Below are 15,402 nucleotides of genomic sequence, written 5' to 3'. Positions count from 1 at the left end.
ACTTGGCATCCAGTGATGTTATGGATGAGAGTTCATTGACATATACAAGAAAAAGTAAGACTCCTAAGATGGAATCTTGTAGGACACCACATGTAATTAGTACCCATTTGGGTGATGAATGATAGCTTAAATTCACATCTCTTTACTTTTAACACCTCATGCTTCCTGTCAGAAAAAATGGGATCTCAACCATTTTGCAGCATTTCCTGTTACAGAAACTCATAGTTACAGAAAATCATCAAAATGTACCTCTTTCATGAATATCATTGCAGTACTGTGTATCCTTTGGAACAGCAATTAGTGCAACAGTATCTGCATCTACTAGAAGTACGTAACAATAGATGTTCTTGTGGAATCAATAGCCACAATAAAAACTTATGTCCTGATACAGTGAATGAAAGCAGTTTATTTCACACTCGTGCAAGAAACATACAATTGTAAACAATTCAAAATCTACTGACTACATGGAAGATCATAGAGAACTGAACAAAGGTGAAAACAGTCAAAGATATGACAGTAGTCTCACTGAGCAATTTTGTTGAGTTCTCTGCCATTTTGAATCACATTCTAATTTTAGAAGCTGTGAAATACAAAACTGCAAATTATAATGATGAACTGTATGAATTGCTAACAACAATCACAAAGACTGTAACAGACATTACTTTACTTAACTCTTACAGCCAAACCCCCCCCCCCCCCCCCCCACTCCTTCCCAACTCCAGGTATTATTACTTACATTTAGCTTTTTAGTACAATTCATACAAATTTAGTCTTCATTTTTACTACCATTCACATCTGTATAAATTTATCACTTGATGCCTTTTTTTGGTTTATTAGAGAAAGCATAGTCTTCTTGATTCTCATATTTTGTGCTTGTTAAGTTTTCTGTTCATATTAATCAGACCATCAATCTTACAGGCTTAACGGAAACTGCAGTTGACTTACATGAATCACATAGTGTTCCTGTGACTCAGAAATTGGAGGTATGTACGATTTGTATTTTATATGTTTCAGTTGCCTTAATCAGTGATTCTGACTGCTATGTGGTTCTTGTATGTGTAATGGATAGAAATGAAGATTTGGCAGTTGTCTATTAAAACATATCACTTATGAGAATGTCATAACTTTATTAATAATGATTTTTTTAGACATTAATGTCATTTTTGTTTTACATATCATTTATATTCCATTTGCTGTGTGTAAGATTTGCTAAGTTTCCTCTCTGAAAGTAGGATGTATTTTTTATCTCTAATGTAGTTAAACCTATCACTGTCTCTGTTTGGTTGCTCCTGTGACCTTAAACAGTACTGCTATACTATTTGCTTGTTGTAAATTAGCTATTTTGGTTCACAGATTATTTGTATCATGTGGTGTGACATTAAAAATGCCAATGTTATAGAGCAGATGAGTCTAACTTAATTGCAGAATGAAATGATCAAGCTGGTCAACACTGGATAACTACAGGCATTGGACGTAACTGTTCAGAAAATGATTCCTTAAAAACACACACACAGACACACACACACACACACACACACACACACACACACACACACACACACAGGTTAGGTTACACACACACTTGTGCATGTGTGGCCAGTCACTTGTAGGTAAATGATGGGTGGCATGTAGACTAGTCTAAATGATCAGAAGCTCTGACTAGCATTAAGATTAGCACTGGCTTTTATTTAATTTAAATACTTACTTAATCTGATCTCTGTGTCCTCAGAGTCTTTCATGATGGCATACATGAATGAAACGTTCTCAGTTTTCAAGCCGCATCAGTTTGAATAAAATCATCAAGCTTTCAATGACCATCTCCACCATCATCATCAGGAGTTCACTGACTGCCGGGGCTGCTATGGTTTCTCACTTATATAGGCATAATGACATCATCAGCATCCAATCAGATAGACACAATGTGGCGCCTGCGCGTAAGTCAACCAGGGCAGCTAGCAGAGCTATTGCCCATGGCAGCATTGGTGATAGGCTACAACCCTGTCTCACTCCATTCCCAACCACTGCTTCCCTTTCTGTACAAATTGTAAATAGCCTTTCGCTCCCTGTATTTTACCCCTGCCACCCTCAGAATTTGAAAGAGAGTATTCCAGTCAACATTGTCAAAAGCTTTCTCTAAGGCTACAAATGCTGGAAACGTAGGTTTGCCTTTCCTTAATCTTTCTTCTAATATAAGGCGTTTAGATCAGTATTGACTCACGTGTTCCAACGTTTCTATGGAATCCAAACTGATTTTCCCTGAGGTCGACTTCTACGTGTGTTTCCATTCGTCTGTAAAGAAATCACGTTAGTATTTTGCAGCAGTGACGTATTAAACTGATAGTTCGGTAATTTTCACATGTGTCAGTCCCTTCTCTCTTTGGGATTGGAATTGTTATATTCTTCTTGAAGTCTGAGGGTATTTCACCTGTCTCATACATCTTGCTCACCAGCTGGTAGAGTTTTGTCATGACTGGCTCTCCCAAGGCCGTCAGTAGTTCTAATGGAATGTTGTCTACTGCCGGGGCCTTGTTTCGACTCAGGTCTTTTAGTGCTCTGTCATACTCTTCACGCAGTATCGTATCTCCCATTTCATCTTCATCTACATCCTCTTCAATATCCATGATATTATCCTCAAGTACATCACCATTGTATAGACCCTCTATATACTCCTTCCACCTTTCTGCTTTCCCTTCTTTGCTTAGAACTGGGTTTCCATCTGAGCTCTTGATATTCATGCAAGTGGTTCTCTTTTCTCCAAAGGTCTCTTTAATTTTCCTGTAGGCAGTATCTATCTTACCCCTAGTGAGATAAGCCTCTACATCCTTATATTTGTCCTCTAGCCATCCCTGCTTAGCCATTTTGCACTTCCTGTCGATCTCATTTTTGAGATGTTTGTACTCCTTTTTACCTGCTTCATTTACTGCATTTTTGTATTTTCTCCTTTCATCAATTAAATTCAATATTTCTTCTGTTACCCAAGGATTTCTACCAGCCCTTGTCTTTTTACCTACTTGATAATCTGCTGGCTTCACTACTTCATCCCTCAGAGCTACCCATTCTTCTTCTATTGTATTTCTTTCCCCCATTCCTGTCAATTGTTCCCTTATGCTCTCCCCGAAACTCTCTACAACCTCTGGTTTAGCCAGTTTATCAAGGTCCCATCTCCTTAAATTCCCACCTTTTTGCAGTTTCTTCAGTTGTAATCTACAGTTCTTAACCAACAGATTGTGGTCAGAGTCCACATCTGCCCCTGGAAATGTCTTACAATTAAAGCCTTGTTCCTAAATCTCTGTCTTACTATTATATAATCTATCTGATACCTTTTAGTATCTCCAGGGTTCTTCCATGTATACAACCTTCTTTCATGATTCATGAACCAAGTGTTAGCAATGATTAATTTATGCTCTGTGCAAAATTCTACCAGACAGCTTCCTCTTCCATTTCTTACCCCAATCCATATTCACCTGCTATGTTTCCTTCTCTCCCTTTTCCTACTCTCGAATTCCAGTCACCCATGACTATTAAATTTTCGTCTCCCTTCACTACCTGAATAATTTCTTTTATCTCATCATACATTTCATCAATTTCTTCATCAACTGCAGAGCTAGTTGGCATATAAACGGTTGTACTACTGTAGTAGGCATGGGCTACGTGTCTATCTTGGCCACAATAATGCATTCACTATGCTGTTTGTAGTAGCTTACCTGCACTCCTATTTTTTTAATTCATTATTAAACCTACTCCTGCATAACTCCTATTTGATTTTGTATTTATAACCCTGTATTCACCTGACCTAAAGTCTTGTTCCTCCTGCCACCGAACATCACTAATTCCCACTATATCTAACTTTAACCTATCCATTTTCCTTTTTAAATTTTCCAATCTACCTGCCCGATTAAGGGGTCTGATATTCCACGCTCTGATCCGTAGAACGCCAGTTTTCTTTCTCCTGATAATGATGTCCTCCTGAGTAGTCCCCGCCCGGAGATCCGAATGGGGGGCTATGTTACCTCTGGAATATTTTACCCAAGAGGACGCCATCATCATTTAACCATACAGTAAAGCTGCATACCCTCGGGAAAAATTATGGCTGTAGTTTCCCCTTGCTTTCAGCTGTTCGAAGTACCAACACAGCAAGGCCGTTTTGGTTAGTGTTACAAGGCCAGATCATTCAATCATCCAGACTGTTGCCCCTGCAACTACTGTAAAGGCTGCTGCCCCTCTTCAGGAACCACACGTTTGTCTGGCCTCTCAACAAATACCCCTCCGTTGTGGTTGTACCTACGGTACGGCCATCTGCATTGCTGAGGCAAGCCAGCATCCCCACCAATGGCAAGGTCCATGGTTCATGGGTGGGGGAATAACATTACTGTAACCAATAATTGGAAGTGTTTGTAAAAGTTTCTTTTTCAGGTCATGTGGGAAGAGGTTTTTATATTTTCACAGGGTACTGCTGCCTTCATGCACATTGCAGTTATATGCTCAGTTCAGTTTAGATTTTCATCTGTTATTACTCCTGGACTGTCTGGTAAAGGAGAGAAGCTGATATTTGTCCCATTTATGGTTAAATATGGTAGGGAGTCCTGATACTTTGTGCTAATTAGCCTGCCCTAATTAACCAGTATCCTGCATCCATTTTGATAATGCACACTGTTTGGTACTGAGAATCTTGATAGCTGTCTTCAGGTTTATTGGTTTTGTGCTTACATACAACTGGAGGTCTTCAAGGTACATGTGATATTTGCAGTATACAATTCGTATGACACATTATTGACATACAATGAAAATAGAGTAGGACCCTAGAGGACACCTGTTACTACTTGCATACATTGTGACTTTATGCTGCCGGACATGATGCAATGCTGGTGAGACATCAGGTATTAGCAAAACCATTGCCCTGCACTTTGAGAGAATTTTAGGCTGCAAAGCTCGGCAAATAAAATGTCAAAGTTGACAGTTGCAGAGACTTTTCTGAAGTCTAAGAAGTGAATGATAATTCTCTCTTGTGCATCCATGGAAAGCTTGAGGTCATTGTTACCCTTATTAAGGTCGATGTTGTGCTGTGATGTTGACAGAAACATGAGTGGTATTCACCTAGTAGGTTGTTTGTAGTTAAATAGTTTGTTAACTGGTCATGGACCATGTGTTTTAATGCCTTGTACAGTGCAGGAAGAGTGCAAATAGGTTGCTAATCAGAGGGTGGTGTGGCAACATAATTTTTAGGTAGTATCTCAACTAGCCCCTGTTTCCATCCTCAGGGAAAACACTTGTGGTTAAGAAGTGGTTGAAAATATCTGTTATAGTGGGCAGTAGTGGGTAAGTACATCATTTCACCCCCAACGACACGCAAGTAGCCGAAGTGGCGTCAAATCGAAAGACTTGCACCAGCCGAGCGGTCTATTCGACGGGAGGCCCTCGTCACACGCCATTATCATTATTATTATAAGCATCATCATTTGGTCTGTGGTGCTACCATGTCCAGTGGATGCTGATGTGAATAGCATGATGGCTTTTTTGATGGCATTTCAAGTAATATGCTTTAGATAGAATTTTTAATGGCTACAGCTATTTACGCTGATGAAGTAATCAATGAGTCCCCACATTATTTGTTGATGTATTTGCTGTGAAGGACCAGTTCAGTTCTTTGGCTGCATCTTTTACGTTGCCTATACAAAGATCGTACAGGTTGTTCCGTAGGATGGCTGGTCTATTTCTGTTGTCAGTCAATGTGTGGGCAAGCCTGAGTCTGGAATTTCTCACAGCTTGACTGACTCTGTTCTGGATTTTCAGGCATAGGGCACAGTTTGTTTATGTGATCTCTGAGCTTCGTGAGCTGCTTTAATTCTTCTGTGAACCAAGGTGCAGGTTTCCTTCTTACCTTTCTAGGCCTTGGGGGACATATTTGTCACATAATTTACTAAATTTATTAGTAAATCCATGAAGTTTTTCTTTTAGGTTTGAGAAGGGAATGGGTGATGTTCCTGAAACTATTTCTTGCACCTCAGTGCAAGTTCACATAAATTAATGCATTTAAAGTCTCAGTAAGCAGTCAGTTGTGGTTTCTTTCAGGGACATTCTAGCAAGTACATCATGAAAATTGTGTCATGAGCTGACATGCCAGGTGCAGAGCCTTGAGAGGTGTGAATTTACTGTCTTTGGAGATTTCATTGCAATGTATCTATGAGAATATGACTACTGTTTGTTCAATAGGGAGGAGTAACCTGAAGTAGCAACATGTTTTAAAAATAAGTATCGACTTAAATTTTACATGGGAGGACTACTGTCTAGAAAATATATGTTAGTTATGCCATGTATAATTGTGTGCTCATATATGAATTCGAGACACGAAACAGCAGTTTTGAAGCAGACGGACGTACTACTTTAAGAGTTTGTAGAGGACACTGTCAGGCATTTTCTGTTAATGGTTTTGATCTCTATGAATGTATATTCCACTTGTTTACCTTCATTTTTGTTGGATGTGTGTAGCACAGTAGGTAATAAATCATAGTGTATGTACACCACTACTACTGTGCCCTCTCATCTGTTACCTCAGTCGTACCTTGGTGTTATTACAAATTCTTTAATAATTTGATTTTATCCTTTGTAGATGGTTGGTAAATTCTGGTTAACTGTAAAACAATGGGCTTCATTTATTATCAAAATGTATGGTGTTGCCATCATGATTTTTATTGATTTAATGTGTCTTATGTTCAACATTTTGTGAGATGGAAGTACCATTCTATAGGACATTTTAGAAAAAAGTTACATTAGAGCCTTACAGCCTTACAGATTTTCATCACACGATGACAAACCACTAAATTATTTTATATCAGAGACCCAAATTCAAATTTCTGGTAAGTGACTTGATTTGATAGCACTTTAAAAATTAGCCTCTTTTTTTTCTCTTGCTGTCAGAGCAATGCAACCACAGTTGAAATGTATGAATAGTGTCTATGTCCTTTATTCACAATCATACAGTAAATGAAATGTAATATGTAAAATTCTTGTGGGTCCAGCTAGATAGTAATTAAAATGGAGTTAGTTAGTTACTTTCATCAGTAATTCAAAATGACAGTTACAATCACATTATTTATTTTGCTGCCTACTGGTTTCAACCCATGTGGGGTCATCTTCAGGGCAATTTACATCATTTGGTCGCTTGCTGGACTCGTCACCCTGCCAATGCATAGTTACCAACTGTGCACAGGCAGGGTGACAACTCCAGCGAGTGACCAAATGGTGTAAATTGCTCGCTGGACTCGCCACCCTGCCAATGCATAGTTACCAACTGTGCACGGGCAGGGTGATGACTCCGGCGAGTGACCAAATGGTGTAAATAGCCCTGAAGACGACCCCATCACGGGTTGAAACTGGTTAGTGGCAAAATAAATAATGTGATTGTGACTATAATTTTGAATAATTGATTATAAGTAAATTAATCACTGTTTATCTCCATCATACAACTATACTGAAAAAAAAAGTTACTTTCATGTTCCAGGATCATTTTGCATGATAAATCTTCATGATGTGGAATGAGTTATTTTACATTCATATTGCAAATTAATTTGTACATCTGTTTGTACTCTAAACCTCACCATATATTTTCCCCCCAAAATGCAAACAAGATATACAAATTGAGTTAGCAATTCCTACCCACCACCTTTTACACATTTCAAACATAGAAATTCTTCTATAGAATAGGAGGAGTTGTGAAGGAAAAACTTTTTCAATTTATTTTCAAATTTTACCTTGCTGTCTGTCAGACATTTTATATCACTGGGTAAGTGGTCAAAATTTTTTGTTGCTGTATTGTTCACCCCTTCCTGTGCTAAAGACAATCTCAGTGTTGCATAATGAATGTCATTTTTCCTTCTCGAATTGTAATTATGTACTTCATTGTCCCTTTTGAACTGTAGTGGATTATTTACAACAAACTTTATGAGGAAATAAATATACTGTTAAGCAGTAGTCAGAATGCCGAACTTCTTAAACAGATGTCTACAAGATGATTGTGATTGACCACCACGTATTATTCTTACAGCATGTTTTTGAGCATTGAAGACATTCTTTCTTAAATATGAGTTAACCCAGAACATTGTTCCATATGACATTACTGAATGAAAATAAGCAAAATATGTCAACTTACTGATTACTCTCTCCTCAAAATTTGCTATGATTCTAAGTGCAAATGTGGCTGAACTAAATTGCTTTAGGAGCTCCAAAATGTGCTTTTTCAATTCTCACACCTATCACTGGTGCAGTACCCCTAGAGGTGCAGAACTGAATATGATGGGTCTTTGTAAAATTCAGGGTGAGACCATTCACAGAAAACCAGTCAATGATACTTATTCACCATTCCTTCCATTATTGTATGTATACTGGGAGTGATTACAATACTGGTGTCATCTGCACGAAGAACTAATTCTGCTTGTTGTACATTAGATGGTAGATCATTTAAATATATGAGAAACACTAGTGGACCTAAGACTGAGCATTGGGGAACCCCATGTGTGATTTCTCCCCAGTCAAAATTATGTCCCTGGATTCTGTTGGTTGAATTACTACTAAGTACAAGTGTCTGCATATTTTGGTTGGATATGGCATGATCCATTGGTTGCCTATACCATCAATCCCATAAAACTTCAATTTATCTAGGAGTATACTATGATTCACACAATCAACTGCCTTGGGTAGGTCACAGAAAATACCTACTGGTGCTATTGTGTCATTTAATGATTACAATATCTGGTGTGTGAATCTGTAAGTGGCATTCTCAGTAGAGCAAACCTTCTAAAACCCAAATTGTGATTTGCTGAGAATATTATTGTTGCCAAGGTGAGATACTATAGGCCAGGCTGGGTGGCTGAGTGGTTCTAAGTGCTACAGTCTGGAACCACGCGACCGCTATGGTCGCATGTTCGAATCCTGTCTTGGGCATGGATCTGTGTGATGTCCTTAGGTTAGTTAGGTTTAAGTAGTTCTAAGTTCTAGGGAACTGATTACCTTAGAAGTAAAGTCCCAAGTGCTCAGAGCCATTTGAACCATTTTTGAGATACTATACTTGAATACATCACCTTCTCAAAAATTTTGGAAAATGTTATGAGCAGTGAAATAGGTCAGTAGTTACTGATGTGTCTCTTTATCACTTTTGTTAATGAGGGGTTTAACAATGGCATATTTTAGTCTTTCTGGAAAAGTGCCCCGAGTTAGTGATGCATTACATATTTTGGACAATACTTTACTTATTCTGTGGGAACAAATCTTTAGTACTCTATTGGAAACTCCATTAAAACCAGAAGAGCTTTTATTCTTGAGAGAATGTATGACCCTCTTAATTTCAGAAGTAGAAGTTAGTGGTACATTCATATGATGTAATTTTATGACAGTTACCTCTTCAACATATTGCTGTGATCTTTCTCTTGAACTGTTGGTCCCTACGCTTTCTACTATGTTTAAGAAATGATTACTAAATACATTTGCTACCTGTGACTCATAATTTATAATCCTTCCATTCAATTCAACAGTATTGTTATCCTCTGCTGTGGTTGGTTGTCCTGTCTCTTGCTTCACTATATTCCATATTGCCTTAATTCTGTTGTCAGATGCACTGATTTCTGACAGTATGTGCATGTTTCTTGATTTTGTAACAACCTTTCTTAGTAATTTTGTGTAGTTTTTGCAGTGCACAACTACTGCAGGGTCTCTGCTTGTTTTTGCCAAAAGATACATTTCCCTTTTCCTTTCACAAGATACTTTAAGCCCCTTAGTGATCCATGGTTTTTTACATGCCTGTTTAATGTCCCTTCTGATTAGCTTGTGCGGAAAGCTATTTTCAAATACTGATCTGAATTTATTGTGGAATAGATTAAATTTTATATTGGCATTTGGTTAATTATAAACTTCATCCCAGGTTTTTTCTCATAGACTACTCTTAAAAAATTTGCGCGGTAGTCTTTAATAATTCTGACTGACTTCCACTAAGGTGTATCCACACTGTAAGGCACTATGTCATTTATCCTGACTTATGGTGCATCATGATCAGAGAGAGCATTTGTTACTGGGTAGACAGTTATTTTATTGCTTTGTGCCTCACCAAAGAAAACATTATCAATTAGGTACCTACTGTCTTTATAAACCCTTGTTGGAAAGTTAACTACTGAGAGCAAATTGTAGGATCCAAATAAGATTTCCAGATCATTTTTCCTAACAGAATCCTTTAGAAAATTTACATTGAAGTCACCACAGACTATTAACTGCTTGCTGATGCCTGACAGACAGCACAGGAAGGGATCCAGGTTCCTCACAAATGATTCAAAATTTCCCAGTGGGGATCTATATACTGTTAAAATTAAAGTGAATAGTTTTTCAGCATTTATTCACAAGCACATATATCTATGTGCTGATCACTACAAAATCTACTTGTGTCAGTGCTTTTGAACTTGTGTTCTGTCTTAATATATGCAACATCTCCTCCTTTTCCCATATTAGTTTTGCACGAGTAAGCTGCTAGACTATAATCTTGTATATGTAACTAATCTAACCCTGTGGTCATGTGGTGTCCAGACAGGCACAGAATGTCTATCTTTTTCTCTAAATTCTGGAAGCAGGCAAGAAGCTCTTGTACCTTATTAGTCAATCCTCTAATATTTTGGTGGAATAAGTTAACTTTACTTTTCTGAACATTCTTGTGGGGCTCATCTGTTCTAGTGATTTCTTTCAAAACAGAAACTTGATTCTAACCTAAAAAAGGTGCCATCCCCGGACCTCCTAGATAAATGAAGAAACTTAATTCAGTGTGTCTTTCACTTAGGAATGTATCTAATTGTCTAAAGGCTTATTTTGCATCTTGGTGCAGCATCATTAAGAATTTTGGGATTCCTGTACACAGTTCCCAGTATATTTACTCCTTGGTGGTGCTTGTTGCTGCTGAGCTGCAAGTTTCATGTCACAAAAAAATAATGTTCATGTATATTTCACCTCCTTGTCTGGGGTTCAGAATGAAGTTATATACTGCAGTGAAAATTTCCTCTGCAGCCACTGTCTAACATAATTACAGGACTGGGAAATCCATGCAATTCAAAAGAAATTGGAAAGATAACTAATTAGCAAATTCAACAAATTAATTTGGTATTTATATTTAGGGACTGAAAATTCTTGGTAGTTAAATGAAACAGTGGAAAGGACAGGTTGGAATATCAACAATATTATAAAAAGGATATATTGCTACTCATCATAAAGATGATATGTTTATCTGCAAACAGGCATGACGAAAAGACTGTACACAAGGACTTTTGACCAAACCCTTCTTCTGCACACACACGACTGCTGTCTCTGGTCGCTTGGGTCAGAATGGCTTCAGCCGAACACTTGTGTGTACAATCTTTCCATCATGCCAGTCTCCAACTTAGCATGACATCTTTAAGTGAGTAGCCCTCTATCCTTTTCATGATACTGTTGTTAGTTAAATGACATGTATAACACTGTACATCATGAAGTTCCTTGACAGATAGTAATGTATTGCAAACAAATCGCTGTTCATACAGAAAGTTAACTGTTGAAACTTTCTGGCAGATTGAAACTGTGTGCCAGATTGATACTTGAACTTGGGACCTTTGCCTTTCATGGGCAAGTGCTGTACCATCTGAGCTACCCAAGCATGACTCACAACCCATCCTCACAGCTTCAATTGTGCCAGTACCTTGTCTCCTGCCTTCCAAACTCCACAGAAGCTCTTCTGCGAATGTTGTGGAACTGGCACTACTGGAAGAATGGATAATTCAAAGACGTGGCTTAACCACTGCCTGGGGTATGTTTCCAGAATGAGATTTTCGCTCTGAAGCAGAGTGTGCTCTTATGTGAAACTTCCTGGCAGATTAAAACTGTGTGCTGGACCGAGACTCGAACTCAGGACCTTTGCCTTTCGCGGACAAGTGTTCGACCATCTGAGCTACCCAAGCACGACTCATGACCGATCCTTGCCCGTGAAAGGCATGATAATTATGAATACAATTTGTATGTTTGTAAGTCAGTGGGCTTGAGACGTTAGGGACAAGTAAATAATGGTTTGAATACTTACCAATGGTCTTTGAGGCACCCGTCTTCCAAACTTGGTTATGTGTTCAGCTAGCTTTTGTCACACATGGATTTGCTCTTCTGATATTTTCCCATATAAATAGTGGTATGTGTAATTCATAGTAACATTTCCTACAATGTAAAGTATAAAATTAATAAAGGAGTCATGTGCAAACATATTTACAATTAGTTTTCTTCTGCACTGCACATGGCAACAAGCAGATTGTTGTATATTCAGGCATTTAGAGGTAAGTATCACAGGCCTGATAATTTAGGACTCCGTGCCATTTAACATAGATGAAGTCATTAAGTTTGAGCTCAGAATATGTCTAATACACACATCAAAAAAAGTTTTGCATCACCCCAGTTCCCAGAATTCCTGAAGAAAGGCATTGACTGTGGATATCGTTTACTGGATATCGTTGTCTGTTCAGAGATGTCACTAAACCTGCCCAAAGATGTAAACAACCATGCATGAACAGCACCTATTAGACGGAGGGGGTATGAGAGATTATCAGTTTCAGTCATTCCACCAGGAAGGAGGTACACGGCTCATTTTGTCTGTAGTTCAACCATGCCTAGACGGTCAGTACCACGCTTCAATCATACCCACATTGTTACTTTGTGCTAGGAAGGGGTCTCAACAAAGGAAGTGTACAGGCATCTCTGAGTGAACCTAAGGGATGCTGTTCGGACTTGGAGGAGATACAGAGAAACAGAAACTGTCTATGACATGCCTTGCTCAGCCCGCCCAAGGGCTACTACTGCAGTGGATGACCACTACCTATGGATTATGGCTCAGAGGAACCCTGACAGAAATGTCACCATACTGAATAATACTTTTTATGCAGCCACGGGACGTCGTGTTATGACTTAAGCTGTGTGCAGTAGGCTGCATGATGCACAACTTCACTCCCGACGTCCATGGCAAGGCCCATCTTTGCAACCACGACACCATGCAGTGCTGTACAGATGGGTCCAACAACATGCCGAATGGATCGCTCAGGATTGGAATCACGTTTGCTTCACTGAGGCGTGTCACATATGCCTTAAACCAGACAATCATTGGAGACTTATTTGGAGGCAGCCTAGTCAGGCTGAGTGCCTTAGATACAGTGTCCAGTGAGTGCAGCAAGGTGGAGGTTCCCTGCTGTTTTGGGGTGGTATTATGTGGGGCCAACGTACGCCGTTGTGGTCATGGAAGACACCGTAATGGCTGTATGATATTTGAATGCCATCCTCCAACTGATTCCACAACCATATCGGCAGCATATTGGTGAGGAATTCATCTTCATGGACGACAATTCACACCCCCATCGTGCACATCTTGTGAATGACTTCCTTCAGGATAACAACGTCGCTTGACTAGAATGGCCAGCATGTTCTCCAGACATGAACCCTGTCAAACATGCCTGGGATAGATTAGAAACGGCTGTTTGTGGACGACGTGACCCACCAACCACTCTAAGGGATCTATGCTGAATTACCCGCGAGGAGTGGGGCAATCTGGACCAATAGCACCTTGAAAAATGTGTGGATAGTATGCCACAATGAATACAGGCATGCATCAATGCAAGAGGATGTGCTACTGAGTATTAGAGGTATCGGTGTGTACAGCAGTTTGGACCATCACCTCTGAAGGTGTTGCTGTGTGGTATAACATGAAATGTGTGGTTTTCATGAGCAATAAAAAGGGTTGAAATGATGTTTATGTTGATCTCTAATCCAATTTTGTGTACAAGTTTTGGAACTTTTGGAACCGAGGCGATGGAAATTTTTTTTATGCGTGTATTTTACAACAGATGAGTGTTTATGATGCAGGATGATAGTGATGTGGATCGCTCATTACACTTCCTGTAGACAGAGATGAACTGTGCTCTTTTTTCATGATTCACAGTATGTTATGGTTAAGAGAGGGTCTAAATTAGGTGTTAATTTAACAATATTAGGAAAAGGATTGACTGCTACTCACTGTAAAGATGAACCATTGAGTTGCAAACAGGTGCAACGAAGAGACTGTAACACATTATAGCTTTCAGCCAAAACCATTTTCAGCAAAGAAAACGCACATGTTCACAGAAGCAATCACACCTCATGCACACCTGACCGCTACCACTGGCAGATTTGACCAGAATATGGTGATGATTTCTTATAAAATCTGAGGGGGATTTCTTTGGGCCTATAGGCCTTGTTCAGTTTTAGAGATTTCAGTTGACACTAATATGTATATCACTCATTATTGTAGTGGTGCAAGAATTAAACTGGATCTGTACACCTGGATCTTCCTTTGTAAAGGAACATTTGAAAACTGAGTTCAGAATTTCTGGTTTTTCTTTGCTACCCAAAATTTCGGTTCCTATTTCTTCTATGTGTACCCCGCCACTTAACCTGTTTTTTGACAAGTTTCTTTACAAAGACTGTATACTGTGGAGGGTATTGCTTACCATTAATTATTCTACTAGTCACCTGTCTTTAAACTTGAGCCACAGTCCTTCCTTGAGATACGATATTACAGCAGATTGAAAATATTTATTTTTCATAGTAAACATTATCTGATACATTGATGTTATGCATAACAAAATCAAATGGAGATTATAAGTATCCATGTCAATAGGAAATAAAACATTTCTACAACTCATTTTGGTAGTCTACAAATGACATTCTCTGTAGTTCTTCATCTGCAGCATATGAACAGTGTCTGTCAAACTTACATGACTTGTGCAAATAAGTCACAAGTTCAGTGCTTTCATTTTTATTAATTGACTGATATGTCCTACTAAGGTTCTACTTGAGCTTACCTCCCATGTTAAATTCTTCTTCATCGAGAAGACGTGAATTACTGTTACTGTCACCCATCTGAAGACTACCGGGGACTTTATAGGTTTCTTCTGGTTGAAGTTGCCTTCAGGCATTTTTAGAAATGGGCTTAATGGTTGTTTGATTTTTAGAATTTGGCCATTTTCTTTCCTTGCCATTTTCACATTCTAAAAGCTCTTGCTTCTCTTGGATATCAGTAAGTATTCTTGTGCATCCTCTTTTTGCTCCATCCTGAGATGTTGTCTTACCTGTCGAGGAATATTTTTCACCAGAACTTTCAAGCCATTTTGAATCATGTTAGTCACAGCTTTCTTCATTTCTTTATCTGGAACTAGACCAGAAGTAGTTTTCTCTCTCTACAGCAGACTATTTTTATTTTCTGCTTATGCACTGATCAGCCAGAACATTATGATCACCTACCTAATAGCCAGTATGCCCACCTTTGGCAGGGATAACAGCAGCAATGCATCATGGGATGGAAAAAGTGAGGCCTTGGAAGGTCACTGGAGGGAG

The 15,402-nt window shown here is 38.8% G+C and overlaps 1 protein-coding gene across 1 annotated transcript in view; it reads left to right on the top strand.

Moving 5' to 3' along the window:
• Window positions 1-15,402, top strand: part of LOC126326481 (peroxisome biogenesis factor 1-like) — a 392,188-nt gene that overhangs the window by 267,236 nt on the left and 109,550 nt on the right. The window contains exon 17 of the mRNA XM_049995644.1: window positions 919-983. Within this exon, the coding sequence (XP_049851601.1) occupies window positions 919-983 (65 nt within the window). The remainder of the gene's footprint in view (window positions 1-918; window positions 984-15,402) is intronic.

The sequence above is a fragment of the Schistocerca gregaria genome, chromosome 2 (genome assembly GCF_023897955.1).
Source record: "Schistocerca gregaria isolate iqSchGreg1 chromosome 2, iqSchGreg1.2, whole genome shotgun sequence".
NCBI lineage: Eukaryota > Metazoa > Arthropoda > Insecta > Orthoptera > Acrididae > Schistocerca > Schistocerca gregaria.
Note: the sequence above shows the minus strand (reverse complement) of the source record. Positions and strands in the feature narration are given on the sequence as shown.